Source organism: Canis lupus, chromosome 24, assembly GCF_048164855.1.
Source record: "Canis lupus baileyi chromosome 24, mCanLup2.hap1, whole genome shotgun sequence".
NCBI lineage: Eukaryota > Metazoa > Chordata > Mammalia > Carnivora > Canidae > Canis > Canis lupus.
The window spans coordinates 9,508,461-9,526,292 of NC_132861.1; the positions used below are offsets into that span (position 1 = coordinate 9,508,461).

The following is a 17,832-nucleotide window of genomic DNA, read 5'->3' on the forward strand; positions in this document are numbered from 1 at the left end:
AAGATTAAAGGCCAATATTCTTAATTAATATAAATATAAAATTGTCAACAAAACATTAGCAAACAGAGTTCATTAATATATTAAAAGGATCATTTACCATGATCAAGGGGATTTATTTAGAGATAAAGAGATGGTTCAATAGCTACAAAATAATGTGATAAGCCATATTAACAAGATGAAAGATAAAAATTATCATCTCAATAGGTTTAAAGCATTTGGTGAAATTCAGCATCCATTCATACAAAAGAGCTCAATAAATTGGGTATAGAAGGAATATATATCAACATAATAGAGGTCATTTGTGACATACTTGAGGATATTATCATAACAGGAAAAAAAGAGCTTTTAGCTTTTCCTCTAAGATCAGGAACAAGCCAAGCATGGGCACTCTTGCCACTCTTATTCAACACAGAACTGGAAGTCCTAGCTCCAGCAGTCAGACAAGAAAAAGAAAAGTCATCCATATTGGTAAGGAGGACATTAAACCATTACTATTTGCAGATGACATGATACTATACATAGAAAACTCTAAAGACTCCACCAAAAAACTGTCAGAACTAATAAATGAATTCAGTAAAGTTTCAGGATACAAAATCAATATACAGAAATCTGTTACATTTCTGTACTCTACTAATAGATGAACTATCAGAGAAATTAAGAAAAACAATCCTATTTACAATTCCATAAAAAAGAATACCTAGGAATAAACTTGAGGACTTAAAAGATCTGCACTCTGATAGCTATAAGACAGTGATGAAAGAAACTGAAGATGAAAAAAAAAAAAAAACCAACCAAACAAACAAAACCTGAAGATGACACAAATGGAAAGATATACCATGCTCATGAACTGGAAGGATTAATATTTTTAAAATGTCAGTACTACTCAAAGCAATCTACAGCTTCAGTGCAATTCCTGTCAAAATACCACTGGCATTTTTCATAAAACTGGAACAAATAATCCCAAGATTTGTGTGGAGCCACAGAAGAGCCCCAATAGCCAAAGCAATTGTGAGAGAGAACAACAAAGCTGGAGGCATCCCAACCCCAGAGTTCAAACTATACTAAAAAGCTAAAATAGTAACCAAAAACAGTATGGTAAAGAAACAAAAAGATGCATAGATGCTTGGAAGAGAAGGGAGGGCCTAGAAATAAACCTATACTTCCATAGTCAATTAATTGACAAGGCACAAGTATATAATGGAGAAGTAAAAATCATTTAACTAAATGGTGTTGGAAAAATTGGACTACTTTCTTATACCATGTAAAAAAATAAATGGATTAAAGATTTACATGTAAGACCTGAAATCATAAAAACCCTAAAAGAAAACATAGGCAGTAAACCAGTTTTTGCAAAGGAAACCATCAAAAAATGAAAAAGTAACCTATTAAATGGGAGAAGAGATTTGTAAATGATGTATCTGATAAAGGGTTAATCTCCAAAATATGTAAAGACTCATACAATCTGATAAAAAAAAAAGTGGGCAGAGGACCTTATAACCAAGTTGTCAAAGAAGATATACAGATGGCCAATATAGTTCAATGAAAAGATGCTCAACATCACTAACTGTTAGGGAAAATGCAAATTGAAATGAGATACCTCACACCAGTCAGAATGGCTAATATAAAAAAGACAAGAAATAACAAGGCTGGCAAGGATGTAGAGAAAGGAAGCCCTTGTACACTGTTGGTGGGGATGTATAAACAGTATGGAGGTCCCTCAAAAAATTAAAAATAGAACTACTATGTGAAATCACTTATTCCACTACTGGGCATTTACCCAAAGGAAACAAAGACACTAATTTGAGGAGATATATTGCAAGATTATTTACAATAGCCAAGATATGGAAGCAACCCAAGAATCCGTTAATAGGTGAATGGATAAAGAAGATGTGGTGGACACACACGTATGCTCTGGATAATTACACAGCCGTAAGAAGAATGAGATTTGCCTTTGTGACAACTTGGGTGGACCTAGAGGGTATAATGCTAAGTGAAGTATGTCAGGCGGAAAAAGACAAATATTATATAATATCACTTATATGTGGAATCTAAAAAACAAAAGTAATAAACGGAAAATCAGATTCAAATATAGGGAATAAATTTGCAGTTGCCAGAGGGGAGGAAAGTTGGGGTATGGGTGAAAGATGTGAAGGGGGTTAAGAGGCACAAAATTCCAGTTATAAAGTCATAGGCATGAAAAGTACAGCATATAGAGTAAATAATACTATAATAGCTTTGATGACATACGGTAGCTACAGTTATTGGGGTAGCATTCCCTAATGTATAGAAATGTTGAATCACTACATTATAGGCCTAAAACAAATATTGTATGTCAAGTATAATATTAAATTTAATATTAAAAAATTCATTAAAAAGATTAGAGAATTTTTTTTTAAATTTTTATTTATTATTTATGATCGTCACAGAGAGAGAGAGAGGCAGAGACATAGGCAGAGGGAGAAGCAGGCTCCATGCACCGGGAGCCCGACGTGGGATTCGATCCCGGGTCTCCAGGATCATGCCCTGGGCCAAAGGCAGGCGCCAAACCGCTGCGCCACCCAGGGATCCCTGATTAGAGAATTTTATATCATTTTTAAGTTTGAAAGTCAATATCTTAATTGCTTTTAAGCTACAGATGTTTTATATATTGTGTGTATGTGTGTGTAGCATTTAAAACTTACCTAGATTTAAAACAAGGAAAAATTCACTTTAAATTTACTAGATTTAAATAATTATACATAATATATATACACATGGTATGGATATATAATTTATTACTCTAAAGTGAAACATGTATTGCTTTTTAAATATGGGAAATGACAGGAGTTACATTTGCATGTGTGTTATTTTTTGAGCAGAGATGGACTAGAAGGTTCATATTAACATTTGCTAGAATAGCAAACTTTATCTTGACAACATGTCCTATCACTTGTATCAACTGTGTTCTTTTATCTAATAATTTGTAAGTCTGTGGAGGAAGCCTGGCTTGTGAAGAGGTCTTCATACCCCTCCCTTGAAATTGGCATTTAAAAGTATACTTAGAAACTACAGTCATTTCCTTTTTATCAAACCTAGTGAGAATATGGTAAGAAGGCTGTCATTTGTGTTTCCTCCTCTCCCCTCCTCTGACATAAGGTTTCTGGGGCTCCAACTTCACCCTAGCACTCTTGCTAGGATGGTGTCACGGACTCCTGGCTGGTCACGGATGACTGGCACATCTGGACCTTTAGTCCACATTTCTCTTCTGACCTCAGCTCCTCACATTTAACTGCCTGCAAGATGGCATTAAAACCTGGGCACGTCTAGTAGGCAGATTCAGTCCCTGAGCAACATGCATGGATATGCAGTGGCCTCAGTCGTCCTTTATCACCATGTCAGCTGTGGTACCATGTGCCACTTGGTCCATCTGAGATACAACCTGAACATCGCCCTCGACTCTTCCTCCTACTTCATTCCTCAGTTTCATTGACCTTTTGTGCTAAATAATCTCTCACATTTTCTGTCCCCTCTCCACACCTAGCACTTCTGTCCTGGTTGAAACCCTCATCCTTGTCTGAGCTATTTCAGCAGCATCGTGACTAGTCTCCTGTCTCCAGCCTACTTGTCATCAAATCCACCCTCCACATCCCTGCTAAAAATCTAACTAAAACATTCCCAAGCACAGTATCTTCCGTCATCTAATCCTTACCTATCTCTTGTGTCTGATTCTGGTACTCCTTTTTTTTTTTAATTTTTTATTTGTTTATGATAGTCACAGAGAGAGAGAGAGAGAGGCAGAGTCATAGGCAGAGGGAGAAGCAGGCTCCATGCACTGGGAGCCTGACATGGGATTCGATCCCGGGTCTCCAGGATCGCGCCCTGGGCCAAAGGCAGGCGCCAAACCGCTGCGCCACCCAGGGATCCCTGGTATTCCTTTTTGATTTCCATTTCATATTCTAGCAATACTATATTGCTTCTTTTGGGAACCACTGGACTGCTCAGTTAAGCATCCTACTCTTGATTTCAGCTCAGGGCATGATCTCAGGGTCATGAGATTGAACCTGGGCAATTCTGTGCTGCATGGGTAGTCTGCTTCTCTTTCCCTCTACCGCTCGACCTGCTTGTGCGTGCACTCTCCCTTTCTAAAATAAATAATTAAAAAAATAAATTGCTTATACTCCTCTTTACCACTTTATGCTCATGCTGCAGCTGCTTAATTGAACATTCTTCCTAGCCTCACTTCATCTAACTTCAACTCGTTCTTTTTTTAAATTTAAATTCAATTACCTAACATATAGTAAGTACATCATTAGTTTAAGATGTAGTTTTCAATAATTCATCAGTTGTGTATAATACCCAGTGTTCATCACACTCATTCTTTAAGAATATGCTCAGGTGTGATTTTCTCCAGAGAGCATTCTTATTTCATCCTCTTCACTTCCAGTGAATTACGTGCTTGACATCTGTGCTCCCATAATATCCAGTGTACACCACCATTATTTTACTTACTGTGTTGCAATAGTAGTTCTTCACTTCCAGGAAAATTTTGGCTTACTTGGAAGTAGTATGTTTGTTACTTTTTTTAATTTAGAGAGAAAGAGAACCAGCAGGGGTGGGGGAGGGGCAGAGGGAGAAGCAGACTCCCCACTGAGCAGGGAGCCTGATCCAAGGCTGGATCCCAAGACCCTGGGATTATGACCTGAGCCAAACGCAGACACTTAACCAATTGGGCCACCCAGGCACCCCTGTTACTTTACTTTTAAAAATATTAAGGCATCCTAATACTAAGCAGGACAGGAGAACTGAAGAGAATCAAATGCCATATAATATTTCCTTCCTATCTGAATGTAAGGGCAAGTATGAAAAGGTAAATAAATATAAAGAAGAAAAACCATAACACAAGAAACTCTTTCAAATAAGGATGTCTGGAATCCGGGCCAGGATCAGAGTGGGCCAAATGAGGCACTTTCAGAATGGTCCTCCAAATTTTGTGCCTAGGCTACAAGTCACTTGCTTTACCCTACCTAGTCCTAGCACTGCCAGATGAGGATAGAAGGAAAGACAATACATATGTAAGTCTTGTGTTTGAGCACATCAATTATATGGAAATAAAATGACTTGGACAGTTATAAATGGGATGGGGAACAAAAGGAAAGGAATGATTTCCATGGTAGGACTTGGGGTCAGGAGGTGTGTGGCTCACCTCTGGCATGGAGCTGACTTCGTGCACCTGGCCGATGAGCTTACAGTAGGATTGAAAAAGCAGCAGCAGCTGGAAGTGCAGTTTATATAATCTCTGACACAGTTCCAATTGCTAAAGAGAGAGTGTGCATGGGAAGAAACCGTTATTAAGGATCATTCTTGTATAACAAGTGAAACCTTGGTGGAGAAAAACATTTTTTTAAATCAAGGAAACATAATTAGCTGTTATATTCCAGATGAATCAGAACAACAAAACCCAGTCAATAAATACCAGTGAGAAATTCACAGTATAATAGAGAATAGTTCCTGGAAGATGACTAATTAGGAGTAGTAGCTGTAAAGGGACCCAGTGAATTACCAAATTTCCATTATACTTGCCAATTACATATCTATAAGTTATAGCTATGGTCATCTTAATTGTGGTTATCTTAGTTTTTATAAGATAACATTGTTTTAAAAAGCAAAAAAAATATTAAAAGTATATTTGAAAGGCAAAACCTTAAGTAATTCTAGGTGTCAAATTTAATAATTCAGCAATTTGGAAGGTTACTCCATGTGATAATTTTGGCTGCCATTTAGAGGGTAGACACTCATTGCAAAATCTGTAAACACAACAGTCCTATGAACCTCTAAGGTGTTGTATCAGTTTTAGTGACAATGCTTCTACTCAGTGCTCAGTAAATATTTGTTGAATTACAGAGATAAAAAGGGCCTACATATACCTACAAAAAGGAGAAATTAAGGGAACATTCAAAATTTTCTATGGAAAGAACATAAAGGAGTCATACAAAATGTCCTTGAGCTCTATAGATACCTCTTGTATTTAAAATGTTTTCATTATATGGCTTGTGTATATGGAGGGAAAAGTAAATCTTAACTCCAACACCAATGATCATACTACTCTTTGAGCTGTTATCTGCTTGTAGTGGCCTCTATATGTTGCCTGTTTTACTCCAAGAATGAGTTAGCTCCTAGGTGGTGGATGGAAAAGAGCAGCCTTCACAAGTAGAATATCCTGGCTCAGCAGTCACCATTGAAAGTGGGTTAAATATGTGGCTTCAACTAAACATGTCACTGTTCTGTTTTCAAACATGGTTAAGTAAGGATAAATAGGGCCTTTCTTTTGCTAATGGGCTATAAAGAACTCAGCTCAATATTAAGAGCTACTGAGGTCACTTAAAATTGTTCCGCCAAATCAGTTTAGGGAGAGAAATTACAAGAACTTAGGTTAGGCATTAGGAAGAATATCCTATTATTATAATCTTATTAGAAGAATCTTATTAGAATTTTGATCCTTATTGTTAAAAATCACCAAAGTCCATGCTAAGGCTATGCTGAATGAAGTTTTCTTTCTCTTGTCCTTTCTCTGGCCCTGGAGGAAAAATAACCATTCTAGATTTAGATTTAGATTTATTTGATCTCTTAATACTGATACTGAACATAAGTTTAAAGAAGTAGCTACACTCATTAGTTAACCCAAACTAGATCTTTGGTTGTTTTTGCAAAGCATTTTGTTCTTTTGATCATTTAAACCTTTATAGAAATCTTTTAAAATCTGGTATAAAAGATAGCTGCCAGAGACTTGAAGATAAATATTGTTTAAAAACATAATGTTACCTCCACAACTTAGGGGGAAACCTAGCTATGAAAAATGTGACCTTTGTTAAGTGTCTGATAAGGCTGGTTATTGTTGAAAATATCCCAGACCGTATGAGAGTTCATAGTAACTTAAGTTTCTTACATTGGGACAAAAGCAGCCCCCAATGCTACTAATTCCCTGCACATCTCAGTCTACCAAATAAAATAAAATGAAATGCAAAGGGGAGAACATGCTAAGAGATATAACAGTAACCATAAAAATAAGATTTGTTATGGGTCCATGCCTAAAATGGACAAAGAGTATGAAAGAAAGTTAACTTACTGCAAGAGATTCCATTTGCTACACAGCAAGCATGGCACAGGAAACAAAGGAAAGGAAAGAAAGTACAGGGTCAGTGTAATGCATGCAACAAAAAGCATGGCCCTCTTCCAAGAGCAGAACCGTCAGCAGTATTAGCATTGCTTGCCCAAACTTGATAAATGGTTGCACGTCTTGTACCCATTCAACATGCACAGCGGTCCAGTTAAAAAGAAGCTTGAATGGGAAACATGTCACTGAAAAATATAATTTGTAATCATTTAGATTCTCTGATTAGTTGGTTTACATTTTGTCAGTATGGGAGACCAGAAGTCAAAACTTTTTTGCTTGAAGATATTAGTGTTTAACTGTGAATAATATGTGAAAGGAGTAAAACTGTGAGGAGACCAGCTGAGTAATCTGAAAGAACTGTAGCTCAAACTAACTATACTATTGCTACCTGTTAGTTAAGGCGGAGTCTTTAATCTCTTTGGCTTCATATCTGCTAAACTATGACTATCCAAATTAACATATATAATTAACAATCTATGTGGCATTTTCTTCAGAGTCACATTGCCTTTCCCCTTAAGAATATTTCATAGGGCTGTGAGATATAGTCATTTCAAAGGATCTTGTCTCAAGTGTGAGATAAGAGAAGTAATTTTCTTGTATTTCATTTTTAATAATTTCCTCAATTTCTAAAAATAATCTAGAACTAGAGGGTAGTTTAGAATAACATAAAGCTGTAACTGAGCGATGTTCGATTATGGCTTCCATTTATTGGAGTCATCGTATCATAACCATAGACTTGGCTTTAAGGAAAGTGTGGGTGTGTGGGAAGATGATCAGAATCTGACAGAATATTAAAAAAAATCAACTTGGCCCTTCCTAATTATGGATCAATATATCTGGTTCTGGATCTGCAAAATATTTAAAGACATCTCCAATTCAGTTTCTAATCCTTGATAGGAAAAAACACTTATTTTAAAGCTCTTTCTAAAAAAAAAATCTCTGGGTTATTATCAGTTTAATGTATTACACTTAATATAAGGTACAGTACACACACAAAACTTTTAAATGATTAGTATCTTCAAGCATGAAGCCTCACCACTAGTGACCTCCCCAATCCCTCCCCCTGTCCTCCAAGGGTCTCTTTCTGGCCTCACCTGTTATTAATATCACATGAGTTGGGCACACTGATGACTATTCTGCTTTTTGAGTAGTTTTTTGGACCTTGGCCATAAAAATCTTTCATAGGTTTCAAAGCTAAATATGTGAAAGCCTGTGATGTAGATGACACAGTCCGAAGTATTTACTATTTTCAAGAAAACTTTATGCTGGGGCAGCCCCGGTGGCTCAGCGGTTTAGCGCCTGCCTTTGGCCCAGGGTGTGATCCTGGAGACCTGGGATCAAGTCCCACATCGGGCTCCCTGCATGGTGCCTGCTTTTCCCTCTGCCCGCCCCCCCCCCCCCCGCCGTCTCTCTCTGTGCCTCTTATGAATAAATAAATAAAATCTTAAAAAGAAAACTTTATGCTTTGATGTTTTTATAACCAAACCTTAAGTACTGAAAAAACTGCTATTTTTCTGTTTTCCAAAACACAGCTGTAATCCAAGAAGTTCATCAGATCAGTTAAAGCAGAATGTCCTCTGTTCAATAAAGGCAAATGAGACTTTTTGACTCCAGCTTGGTGCTGAGGAATTTTATTGTCAACGAATTCCTCCCACTCAGTTCTCAAGGCACAAAACTGTATTTCTTGGGTGATGGCCAACTTGACGCACACCAGTTTTCTGTATTCTTAAACGCTCCTTTTTAGGTAGGTTGGTGCAAGCCGCCTTGATCTTTATTATCTCAGAATCCTTCCTAGGCCACAGGCTGGGGTCTTGTCTGCATTTAGAACTTCCAAAAAGATAGTGAAAAATGCCCTTTGTGGGGGGCGTATTATGGAATATGTTAAAACGTTTTATCCCTCCTGTACTGTTTTCCGTATCCAAGTTTTAAGAATAATCCCTTCATAAGTCTTTTTTAAAAATTTTAAAAAGATTTTATTTATTCACTCATGAGAGTCACAGGGAGAGAGAGACAGGCAGAGACACAGGCAGAGGGAGAAGCAGGCTCCACTCAGGGAGCCTGACATGGGACTTGATCGCAGGTCTCCAGGATCACACCCTGGGCTGAAGGCGGCGCTAAACTGCTGAGCCACCCGGGCTGCCCCCTTCATAAGCCTTTATGAATGTATTTATGTTTTGGTGACTTAAGATTCTTTTGAAAATGTCATGGTAATGTCATTTTATTTGGTCATAAGGATTTTCTTCAAGCCTTGTTCCTGTACTGCTAATATAACTTTATTTATAAATTGGGTTTAGAGGCATGTTTTCTCAGAATGAGAAAAAAATATCAAGAAACAAAGACATTAAGAAATGATAATAGAGGGTAGCTTAAAAGCCCAGAATAATCTAATTTTTGTTCATTAACAGTATCATAGCCATTCTTGTTTTTCTGTATGCTGCTTTGAAATGAGTTCTATGCTTATGACGTAGACAGGTAAAAAAATCGGAGAAATTTTTACCATGACAGAAGCTATAATGTACTGTAATAGCTATTATTTTCATCATATTTAATCTCTGAAAGCCATTAGTTTAAACGGGATCAAATTTAGACAACCTAGCCTAATGCTGCAGCTTCCTTACCCAATAATACATAGATGCGTCTAATCTCTTAAGTAGGTATAAACAGTATGTGCTTGCCTGTTGCTAGTATCACTTGAGTCTGGCACACTGATGACTATTATGTTTGCTGAGTAGTTTTTTTGGATTTTGGCCATGGATATCTTTCAAAGCTTTGAAAGACAAATACCTTTAAGCCTATGATACAGACTACACAGCCTGAGGTATTTACTATTTTCAAGAAAACTTTAAATTCATCAGACACTTTCTTTTAATCAGCGCAGGGAAGAGGATTCCTTACACAAGAGTAATTGACTCTATCTGGAGGATGATGTTTAATGGGTTATAGTTCAACTGCAGAAACTGCAACTTGTCTTGTTCAATTTGTAGAAGAACAGAGGTTGCAGGCTTCTTGTTCATTGATTATGCAGGGACGGGAAGGACCTAACTGAGAGGGATAGTGTCCAAAAAGACCTAGTAATTGGAATGATGATTTGAATATAAGATGAAATGTAGTAGGGCTAAATGGAAATTATTACACTTGAATCTGAAGAGTCAAATGTTCAAGTTGTCCTCAGAAATACCTGCTGAATTAGGAGTGTGCCAACTAAAATAACATAATGAGTGAAATGGAAACAGCTCCAGCTTTGCCGGGGCCAGCTCTGCAGGACCCAGGAGGTGAGCCATATTCATTAGTTACAGGGCTCAGACTCATGGTGCCATCCTAAGCACCTGGAGCTGGGGTTCTCCCCAACCCATATTTCTGTTAACTTAAACTAGCTAGTGATAGCCACTCTAGATGAATTCCACAGGAAGTGGAAACCCAAATTCTTAATCAGAAGTGCTGTTTTAGGTCATGAATAGTTTTGTTCCTGCGCTTGTGCAGGCTGAGAAAACATGGGTAAAGCAGTTTCTGCAGATCACACTCCTTGTCTTATGTTCTAGTCAGTGTATGCTGTGTGTTATTCTAGGAGAATGGCTATTATAATGACCCAGAAGCCTAAATCATTTACTAATCATGCCTGTCTTTTAAAACAAGCCTTCCCTCAAAAATTCTTCCCAAGTATTAGAAACACTATTTTTAAGAAACTGTTTTTTACATACACTGAGAATTCTTGAAAGTACACCCGAGTAAGCAGGTTGAGCAGACAGGCACTTGCTTGCGTCTTGTATACATGGAGATGTTTCTCACACAGGCAAAGGAATAACACTCTCAAGCAGATGCTAGTGGGTGGCCCCTTTTTCTTGAAACATACAGCCCTGTCTATCTGGCTTCCCCATTTAGAGGCCTTAAGTACAGAGATACATTTTTCTATTATAAGGAAAACAGCAGTCCAATCATGATGATTGGCACCCAGCTCTTGCCTTCAGGGTTAGGAATTCAATGTGCAGTGGGAAATGGTGGACAGCAGACCAGAGGGGCAAGCTCGCAGCTGCCCTGTAAGAAGGCAGGCCCCATGTCGCTGGCTCTTCTTTTTCAGAAATGGCATACTGTTGTAAAATTTTTATTTATTTATGATAGGCACACAGTGAGAGAGAGAGAGAGAGAGGCAGAGGGAGAAGCAGGCTCCATGCACCGGGAGCCCGACATGGGACTCGATCCTGGGTCTCCGAGATCGTGCCCTGGGCCAAAGGCAGGCGCTAAACCGCTGCGCCACCCAGGGATCCTGTGTGAGTGATTTTAATTTTAACTTTTGTTAAGTTTTTTTCTCATTTAACTTTTAATGCGTCTCAGAATTGTATGACAGATTTTTTGGTCAAGTTGTTTCCATTAAAAAGTACCGATTTAAAAAAAACTAATAAAAGTGCTATACACACACAGCCATACACACACACAAAGACAAATGGTCCACAAAACATTCTCCTTTCCTTCTGAAGGTTTTACGATGCATTGTTATCATTAACCAGCTATTAAATTTAAATTGCCAATTGACACAAAAAGTTCTGAGACCATTCTTCCACCACTGATTAAGATTGGGGTGGCAGGTATTGGGGATAATATTCATTTAGCCTTCTGCTTGGCCTTGCCAGCTCCAGCTGCCTTCTTGTCCACTGCTTTGATGACACCCACAGCAACCATCTGTCTCATGTCACCAACAGCAAAACAGCCCAGAGGAGGATAGTCAAACTCTCAACAAACACAGGCTTGCCGAGAACCATATCAATAATGGCAGCATCACCAGATTTCAAGAACTTGGGCCCATCTTCCAGCTTTTTTCCAGAAGGAAGATCTATCTTCTTCCTTAGCTCAGCAAACGTGCAAGCTATGTGAGCTGTGTGACAATCCAGCACAGGTGCATATCCAGCATTGATTTGGCCTGGATGGTTCAGGGTAACGACATGAGCCATGAAACTGGCTGCTGCCATTGGTGTCACCAGTCACATTGCCACAATGAACATCTTTGACATATGTTCTTGACAGTAGAGTCTACACTGTCCCCAGGAAGAGCCTCACTCAAAGCTTCATGGTGTATTTCAGCAAACTTCACTTCAATTGTAACACTGACTGGAGCAAAGGTGACCACCATGCCAGGTTTAAGAACACCAGTCTCCACGTGACCCACAGGGACAGTACCAATAACCATCAATTTTGTAGACGTCCTAGAGATGCAGATGCAAGGACTTGTCAGTTGGTGGACAAGTTGGTGGCAGAATGCAATCCGGAGCTTCAAGCAGTGTGGTTCCACTGGCAATCCCATTTTTATGGGTGACTTTCCATCCTTTGAATCAAGGCATGTTAGCACTTGCTCCAGCATGTTGTCACCATTCCAACCAGAAATTGGCACATATGCTGCTGTGTTGGGGTTGTGACCAATTTTCTTAATGTAGGTGCTATATTCCTTAATGATTTCCTTGTATCTCTTCTGGCTCTAGGGTGGCTAAGTGGAATCCAATTTGTTAACACCAACAATTAGTTGTTTTTCACCTATTGTGTAAACCAGAAGGGCATGCCACAGGTCTGCCCATTCTTGGGGAAACCTGCTTCAAATTCACTAACACCAGCAGCAATGATCAGGACAGCCAGTCAGCCTGAGATGTTCCTGTAATCAGGTTTTTGATAAAGTCTTTGTGTCCTGGGGCATCAGTGATGGTCACACAATACTTGCTGGTCTTGAATTTCCACAGGGAGATATCAGTGGTGATACCATGTTCATGTTCAGCTTCAGTTTATCCAAGACACAGGCATACTTGAAGGAGCCCTTTCCCATCTCAGCTGCCTCCTTCTCAAATTTTCGATAGTTCTTTTGTTGATCCCATCACATTTGTAGATCACACGACCAGTAGTGATAGACTTTTCCGAATCTACATGTCCAGTGACAATGATGTTGATGGGAGTCTTCTCCTTTCCCATTTTGGTTCAGGTTTAATGGTGGTTTTCACAACAACTGTGTTTTGGCAGGAAACCCGTTGCTAGTGATTTTAATTTTTAAATATCAGGCCAATTAAGAAAATATCATACAAGCATAATAAAACATGTCTGTGAATGGGGTTACAAGTGTCCAGATCACCTGTGTAACCTTTCTACATTATTTTGATGTCTGCAACTTCACGTTAAGAATAAAAGAGAAACTGGATAACAAATATTCCACACCTAGCAAGGAGTTATACTCTCTTCTACAAACCATTCCACAGTGACTTCTCACTTATGCCACATGTTTGGAATGACCAGAAATCAGCTTGTGGCAAGGACCAGATGGCGCTAGGTAGGGCTTGAGAGTGGGAAGACTCCATACACCTATGTGTACACACTCTCCATTCTGGCAGACTGACCTAAGATCTCAAGAATTTACTTTGCTAAGTTCAGTAAACCAAGTACTAATCCTTTCCTAAAGACACATTTCTCTGAAACAGAAACACTTGTGTAACAATCATTGGCATGGTTATTCTGCAATCTACATTCAGACAATGATTCTGTGAATCATAAGGTCACTTTTCATCCCCATTCCATTTGTCTCCATGCAAAGGATGCTCAGAGTAACTGACAACTTCAAGGTGTTCCAGAAAACAGGGAACCTGACTAAACAAAAGAGTTGGAGAGAATCACTTGAGGATAAACTGTGCTCTGAGGTCAAACACTTGTTGGGTTTTACTTTGGGAGAGAAACAAATAAGTAGCTCTAATTGGCAAAATAATACCTGCCAACTCTGGACATAAGATCATTGTTTCATTGGAGTGACAACATCATCCATGGTCAAGGCCCATCTTTAGTATTGTGTAAAGATTTCCCCCTCATTTGCCCTCATAGCCCATTTTTAGCCTTGAATGTTATTTGTGATGGGAACACAGTTGTCTTTGTCTCTACAGTCCCCACTGTGCCCAGCCAGACCTCACATTTAGCAGTGGTTTAGGTAAGGTGGGTGGGATTAGAGAATGTGAGGTTTAAGCTGCATGCCCAGTGGCCAAATTACTTCCCAAGTCTACTAACAAAACAGAATTTAACGGGGTATCCCAGTGATTTAAAGAAATCACCCAGCCTTGCCTGATTCACCCTCTCTGAAAGATGGTATACAATTTGCTTTCCAGGCCAGCTTCAACCTCAGAATTGTCATATACAAAGGGCCAAAAGCATCTTCTTCAGGACATCTGTTCATTGAGTTCTCTGGTCATCAGTGTGTCCATGAGCCATGCAGGGGAACTGTAATGCCCTGAGCTAATGCCAGTAATGGGAAGAGAGCAAGGTTGGTTTTGCAAAAATGCTGGACACATCAGACTCAAAATTTGGCCTTCTGTTGACCTTTTCCTAACAAGCCCACTCTCTGCCCTGCTGGGTGTTTTATGCAGGTTCCTAAAACCATACAGACATTTAGACAGATGCTGGATATTCTCCTCTAGCTGTTTTCTATGTGTATGTTTTTACCTTTAAACTAAGTTAGAGTAAGTTTGCCCTCTGGGAGAGGGGAGAACCTGGCCTGGAGAGGTAGCCTCTTAGCTTCAACTTTCTTATCTGGGAAAACTATTCCAAGGACTGCTGTAAAAGATCAAATGAGATTATATATGTACGGTGCTTGAAAACTATTAGTTTCTTCTTTCCATGTTTGTATTCTCAAGGCTTTATTATAAAGCTAACAGAGTTGCCACGTAGAGATACTTGAGTGAAGAAATGAAGTCTAAAAACAAGAAAAGGGATGAGAAGAAACAAGACTACAACATAGATGCACAGAAAGGGTGGGATGAGGAGGAAATGAAAAAGAAAAAACCAGCAAGAAGTGAAAAGGTTAAGCAAAAACAACAGAAATCTTTCGTGGAGGAACATGGAGAAGGAACAGGTGGGGCGGGGAGGAGCAACTGAACAAAAGAAACCCGCAAAAATAAACTATAAGCACAACAGAGACACATACTTGAAAACTGGAATGTTTGGGAAATAGGATAATTTAACTGGAAGTCCTGAGTGTGTAGATTTCACCAGGAAGCTATACACAAATGAACAAATAAATAAGATTTTTTTAAACTCTTGTCCTAAAAAAAAAAAATAAAATAAACCCTTGTCCTAAAAATCTGCAACGTATTAATGCATTTTCCTGACTGAGACTTGATTATAGAGAATATAAAAGATTTAGATGATTGAGGGTAAATGTTTAGGTAACTATTTTTATAGTCCATGAGACAAATAATACCATGAGCTGGACTAGGTTTTTGCTAATTGTAAGTCATAACTTAGTAACTTTTCTCTAGAATGAATTTATTTTAATAGCGGAGAATGGGGTAGGGAAGATTAGGCCTGGAATCAGAAGGCATGGGTCCTACTGGGTAGCTAAAAAAAATCTGTAACATAGCTGGTGTGTGTGTGTATGTGTGCGTGTGTGTGTATACACACACATATAAATTATATATATATATATATATATATATATATAATGCATACTGTATTTGCCATATTGCTTCTGGGGTATGCTCATGGCACTGAATAACCAGTGAAAATCAGTCACAAGTCATTTGAGGCAGCACATCACAGATGCATACACAGGGACTGATGGAAAGGCTAGAGTCTGTTGTAGTTTGAATGGCACATTCTGCTACACTTACGGGATACAGCTCATGTGATGTCATAAAACCCATATTTAAAAAATGTAATGTAGATAAACCATTTGGTATGTACATTTGTCTGTTTCCAGAAGTTGTGGCCAGTCCATGTTTTTGCCTGTCACCTATCAACCATGAAGCTTTGGAGAAGTCAAGCTTATCTAGAATGGGGCTGCCGTTGCCTGCCTTGCTTCCCACACCCAGGAAGATCAATGACTTAGGGATATGCAAGTTTTCTGTAAGACACAGTGTGAAATATAAATGTGTCCTCAAGAAGGGCAGTGATGTGGAAATGCTACCCACATGTTAAAACCCTACCTAGATATTTGTCAGCCTTGTAGTTTGCTTGTTAAATCTTGTACTTCTTCACTAACACTTACCAAGGGGCTCTCACCTAGGGACTCACCCACAGTAAGGACAGTTACTCTTGGGACTACAAACTTGTTCAAAATAATCACTAGATTGAATTGAACCACGAGTACTCTGTTGAAAATTTTAATCCCTCTTTGTTTTGTTTTGTTTTTATACCTTAGAGAAGCACTGTTTCTAACATAGGAAGATGGTTTCTCATCTTCTGAAGGGTACAGAATCCAGAATGCTTTTTTCGGTAGTGGTGATGTAATTCCAAGGTAGCACCTGACAGGGCAGCAGCTTCCTCACCTGACTTCCCTAATCCACTCTGGCACACTTCAGCCTTTTTTTACAGTAGAATGCAGGAGCCTAAATCTGATGATCCCCACCCATTAAAACATTTCAATTGCGTACCATTGCTGTTAAGATAAACACCCAAGCCCCATACAGTCTGGCTTCTGCTAGCTTCTCCAGACTCTTAAACTTTTCTCCAAGTTGCTTTCTGCACTAGCAGCCACACAGGCTCTCTTCAGTTCTTGCAAAGGGCCATGTCCCCTTACTGCCTCAGGGCCTTTGAACAGGCTCCCTACTCACTCCCCTTCACTGGCTACCTCACTCTCCCTTCACTTGGCTCATATTTGAGATCTCCACTTAGATGGCACTTCCATGGAGAAGTCTTCTCAGAACTGCCCTCCCCATTTGATCAGGTTCCCTTGCTACCATCTTGCGTAGCTTATGGTTCTTTCCTTAATAGCACTTAGTGCCATTTGCACCTATATGATTTTTGATTAATGTCTGTCTCCCTGACAAGATTGGAACCTCCACAAAGGTGCAGGCTTGTCTGTTGTTCATTATCATATCCACCACGTGGACCACATGGGAGACACTTCGTACGTGATTGTAGAATGAATGATTTTAATCCATTCATAGTCTTCTGCCCCATTGCCTTGACAATACAGCACACATTTACAAGTTAGCTGGTCTGAGGTGTGTACTTAAAGCAATTATAAATGAGAAGGAAAAAAAAATCTGTTTTAGAGTAATTGCTGAAAGATCACCAAAGATTTCTTTCACTGAAAACAGTGATTTGGTGAAGAATGAATGAAATTTGGTTTTATATTCTAAATGAAGAGCAGATTTATTAGAAAATGATTAGTATAGTTAAATGATGTCCAGCAAAAAAGATCATTTTTATACCTCTGGTTTTCCAAAAAAGATGACTCCCCTTCCACAAATCCCATCAACACACAGTCATGCTTGGCTTGAACATCGGTCTTACTCTATTGGCTTCTTGGGGATGTATGGGGTGACCCATTGTGTGTCTTCCTTTCTCATGCTTTGTGCTTCTTGGGTGGATCAAAATCAACACACGGTGTCAGAGCACAAAAAAAGATACATTCTAACAGATTTTTATTACCTTTTCTTCCGAGTCCCCTGGTTGACAGGTAATTACTCCATCTCTTGATCCTCCTGCAAATGTTGCCTTACAGTTTGCAAGCCACTATTGTCAGAAAGATGCAGACATAGGTAAAATCAGTGATGTCCTGAGAACATTTTTATCATCAATCCTGTCAGAGAAAATTGATTAAGCTTCTAATCACAGTACTATAAAATTTTGCTGTAATAACTTTTTGAAAGTATTTTTTTCTGGTTAAAGATGAACTATTTGAGATTAAACAATCTATTCATATGGGTTCAGTGATGCTCACTTAAATA

General features: G+C 38.8%; 2 protein-coding genes across 9 annotated transcripts in view; one reads left to right on the forward strand and one right to left on the reverse strand.

The window, feature by feature from the left end:
* ZAR1L (zygote arrest 1 like) overlaps nt 1-17,832 on the forward strand; it is an 89,474-nt gene that overhangs the window by 44,402 nt on the left and 27,240 nt on the right. The window lies entirely within an intron of this gene.
* Nucleotides 1-17,832, reverse strand: part of FRY (FRY microtubule binding protein) — a 429,394-nt gene that overhangs the window by 8,491 nt on the left and 403,071 nt on the right. For 5 of the 8 annotated variants that reach the window (XM_072795524.1, XM_072795518.1, XM_072795521.1 and 2 more), the window contains 3 exons: nt 17,534-17,617; nt 7,103-7,120; nt 5,183-5,293 (listed from right to left, as the gene is read on the reverse strand). In XM_072795524.1, coding sequence (XP_072651625.1) covers nt 5,183-5,293; nt 7,103-7,120; nt 17,534-17,617 — 213 coding nt within the window. Of the gene's footprint in view, nt 1-5,182; nt 5,294-7,102; nt 7,121-17,533; nt 17,685-17,832 lie in introns of those variants that run through there. The other 3 variants (XM_072795520.1, XM_072795523.1, XM_072795526.1) reach the window with 2 other exon arrangements.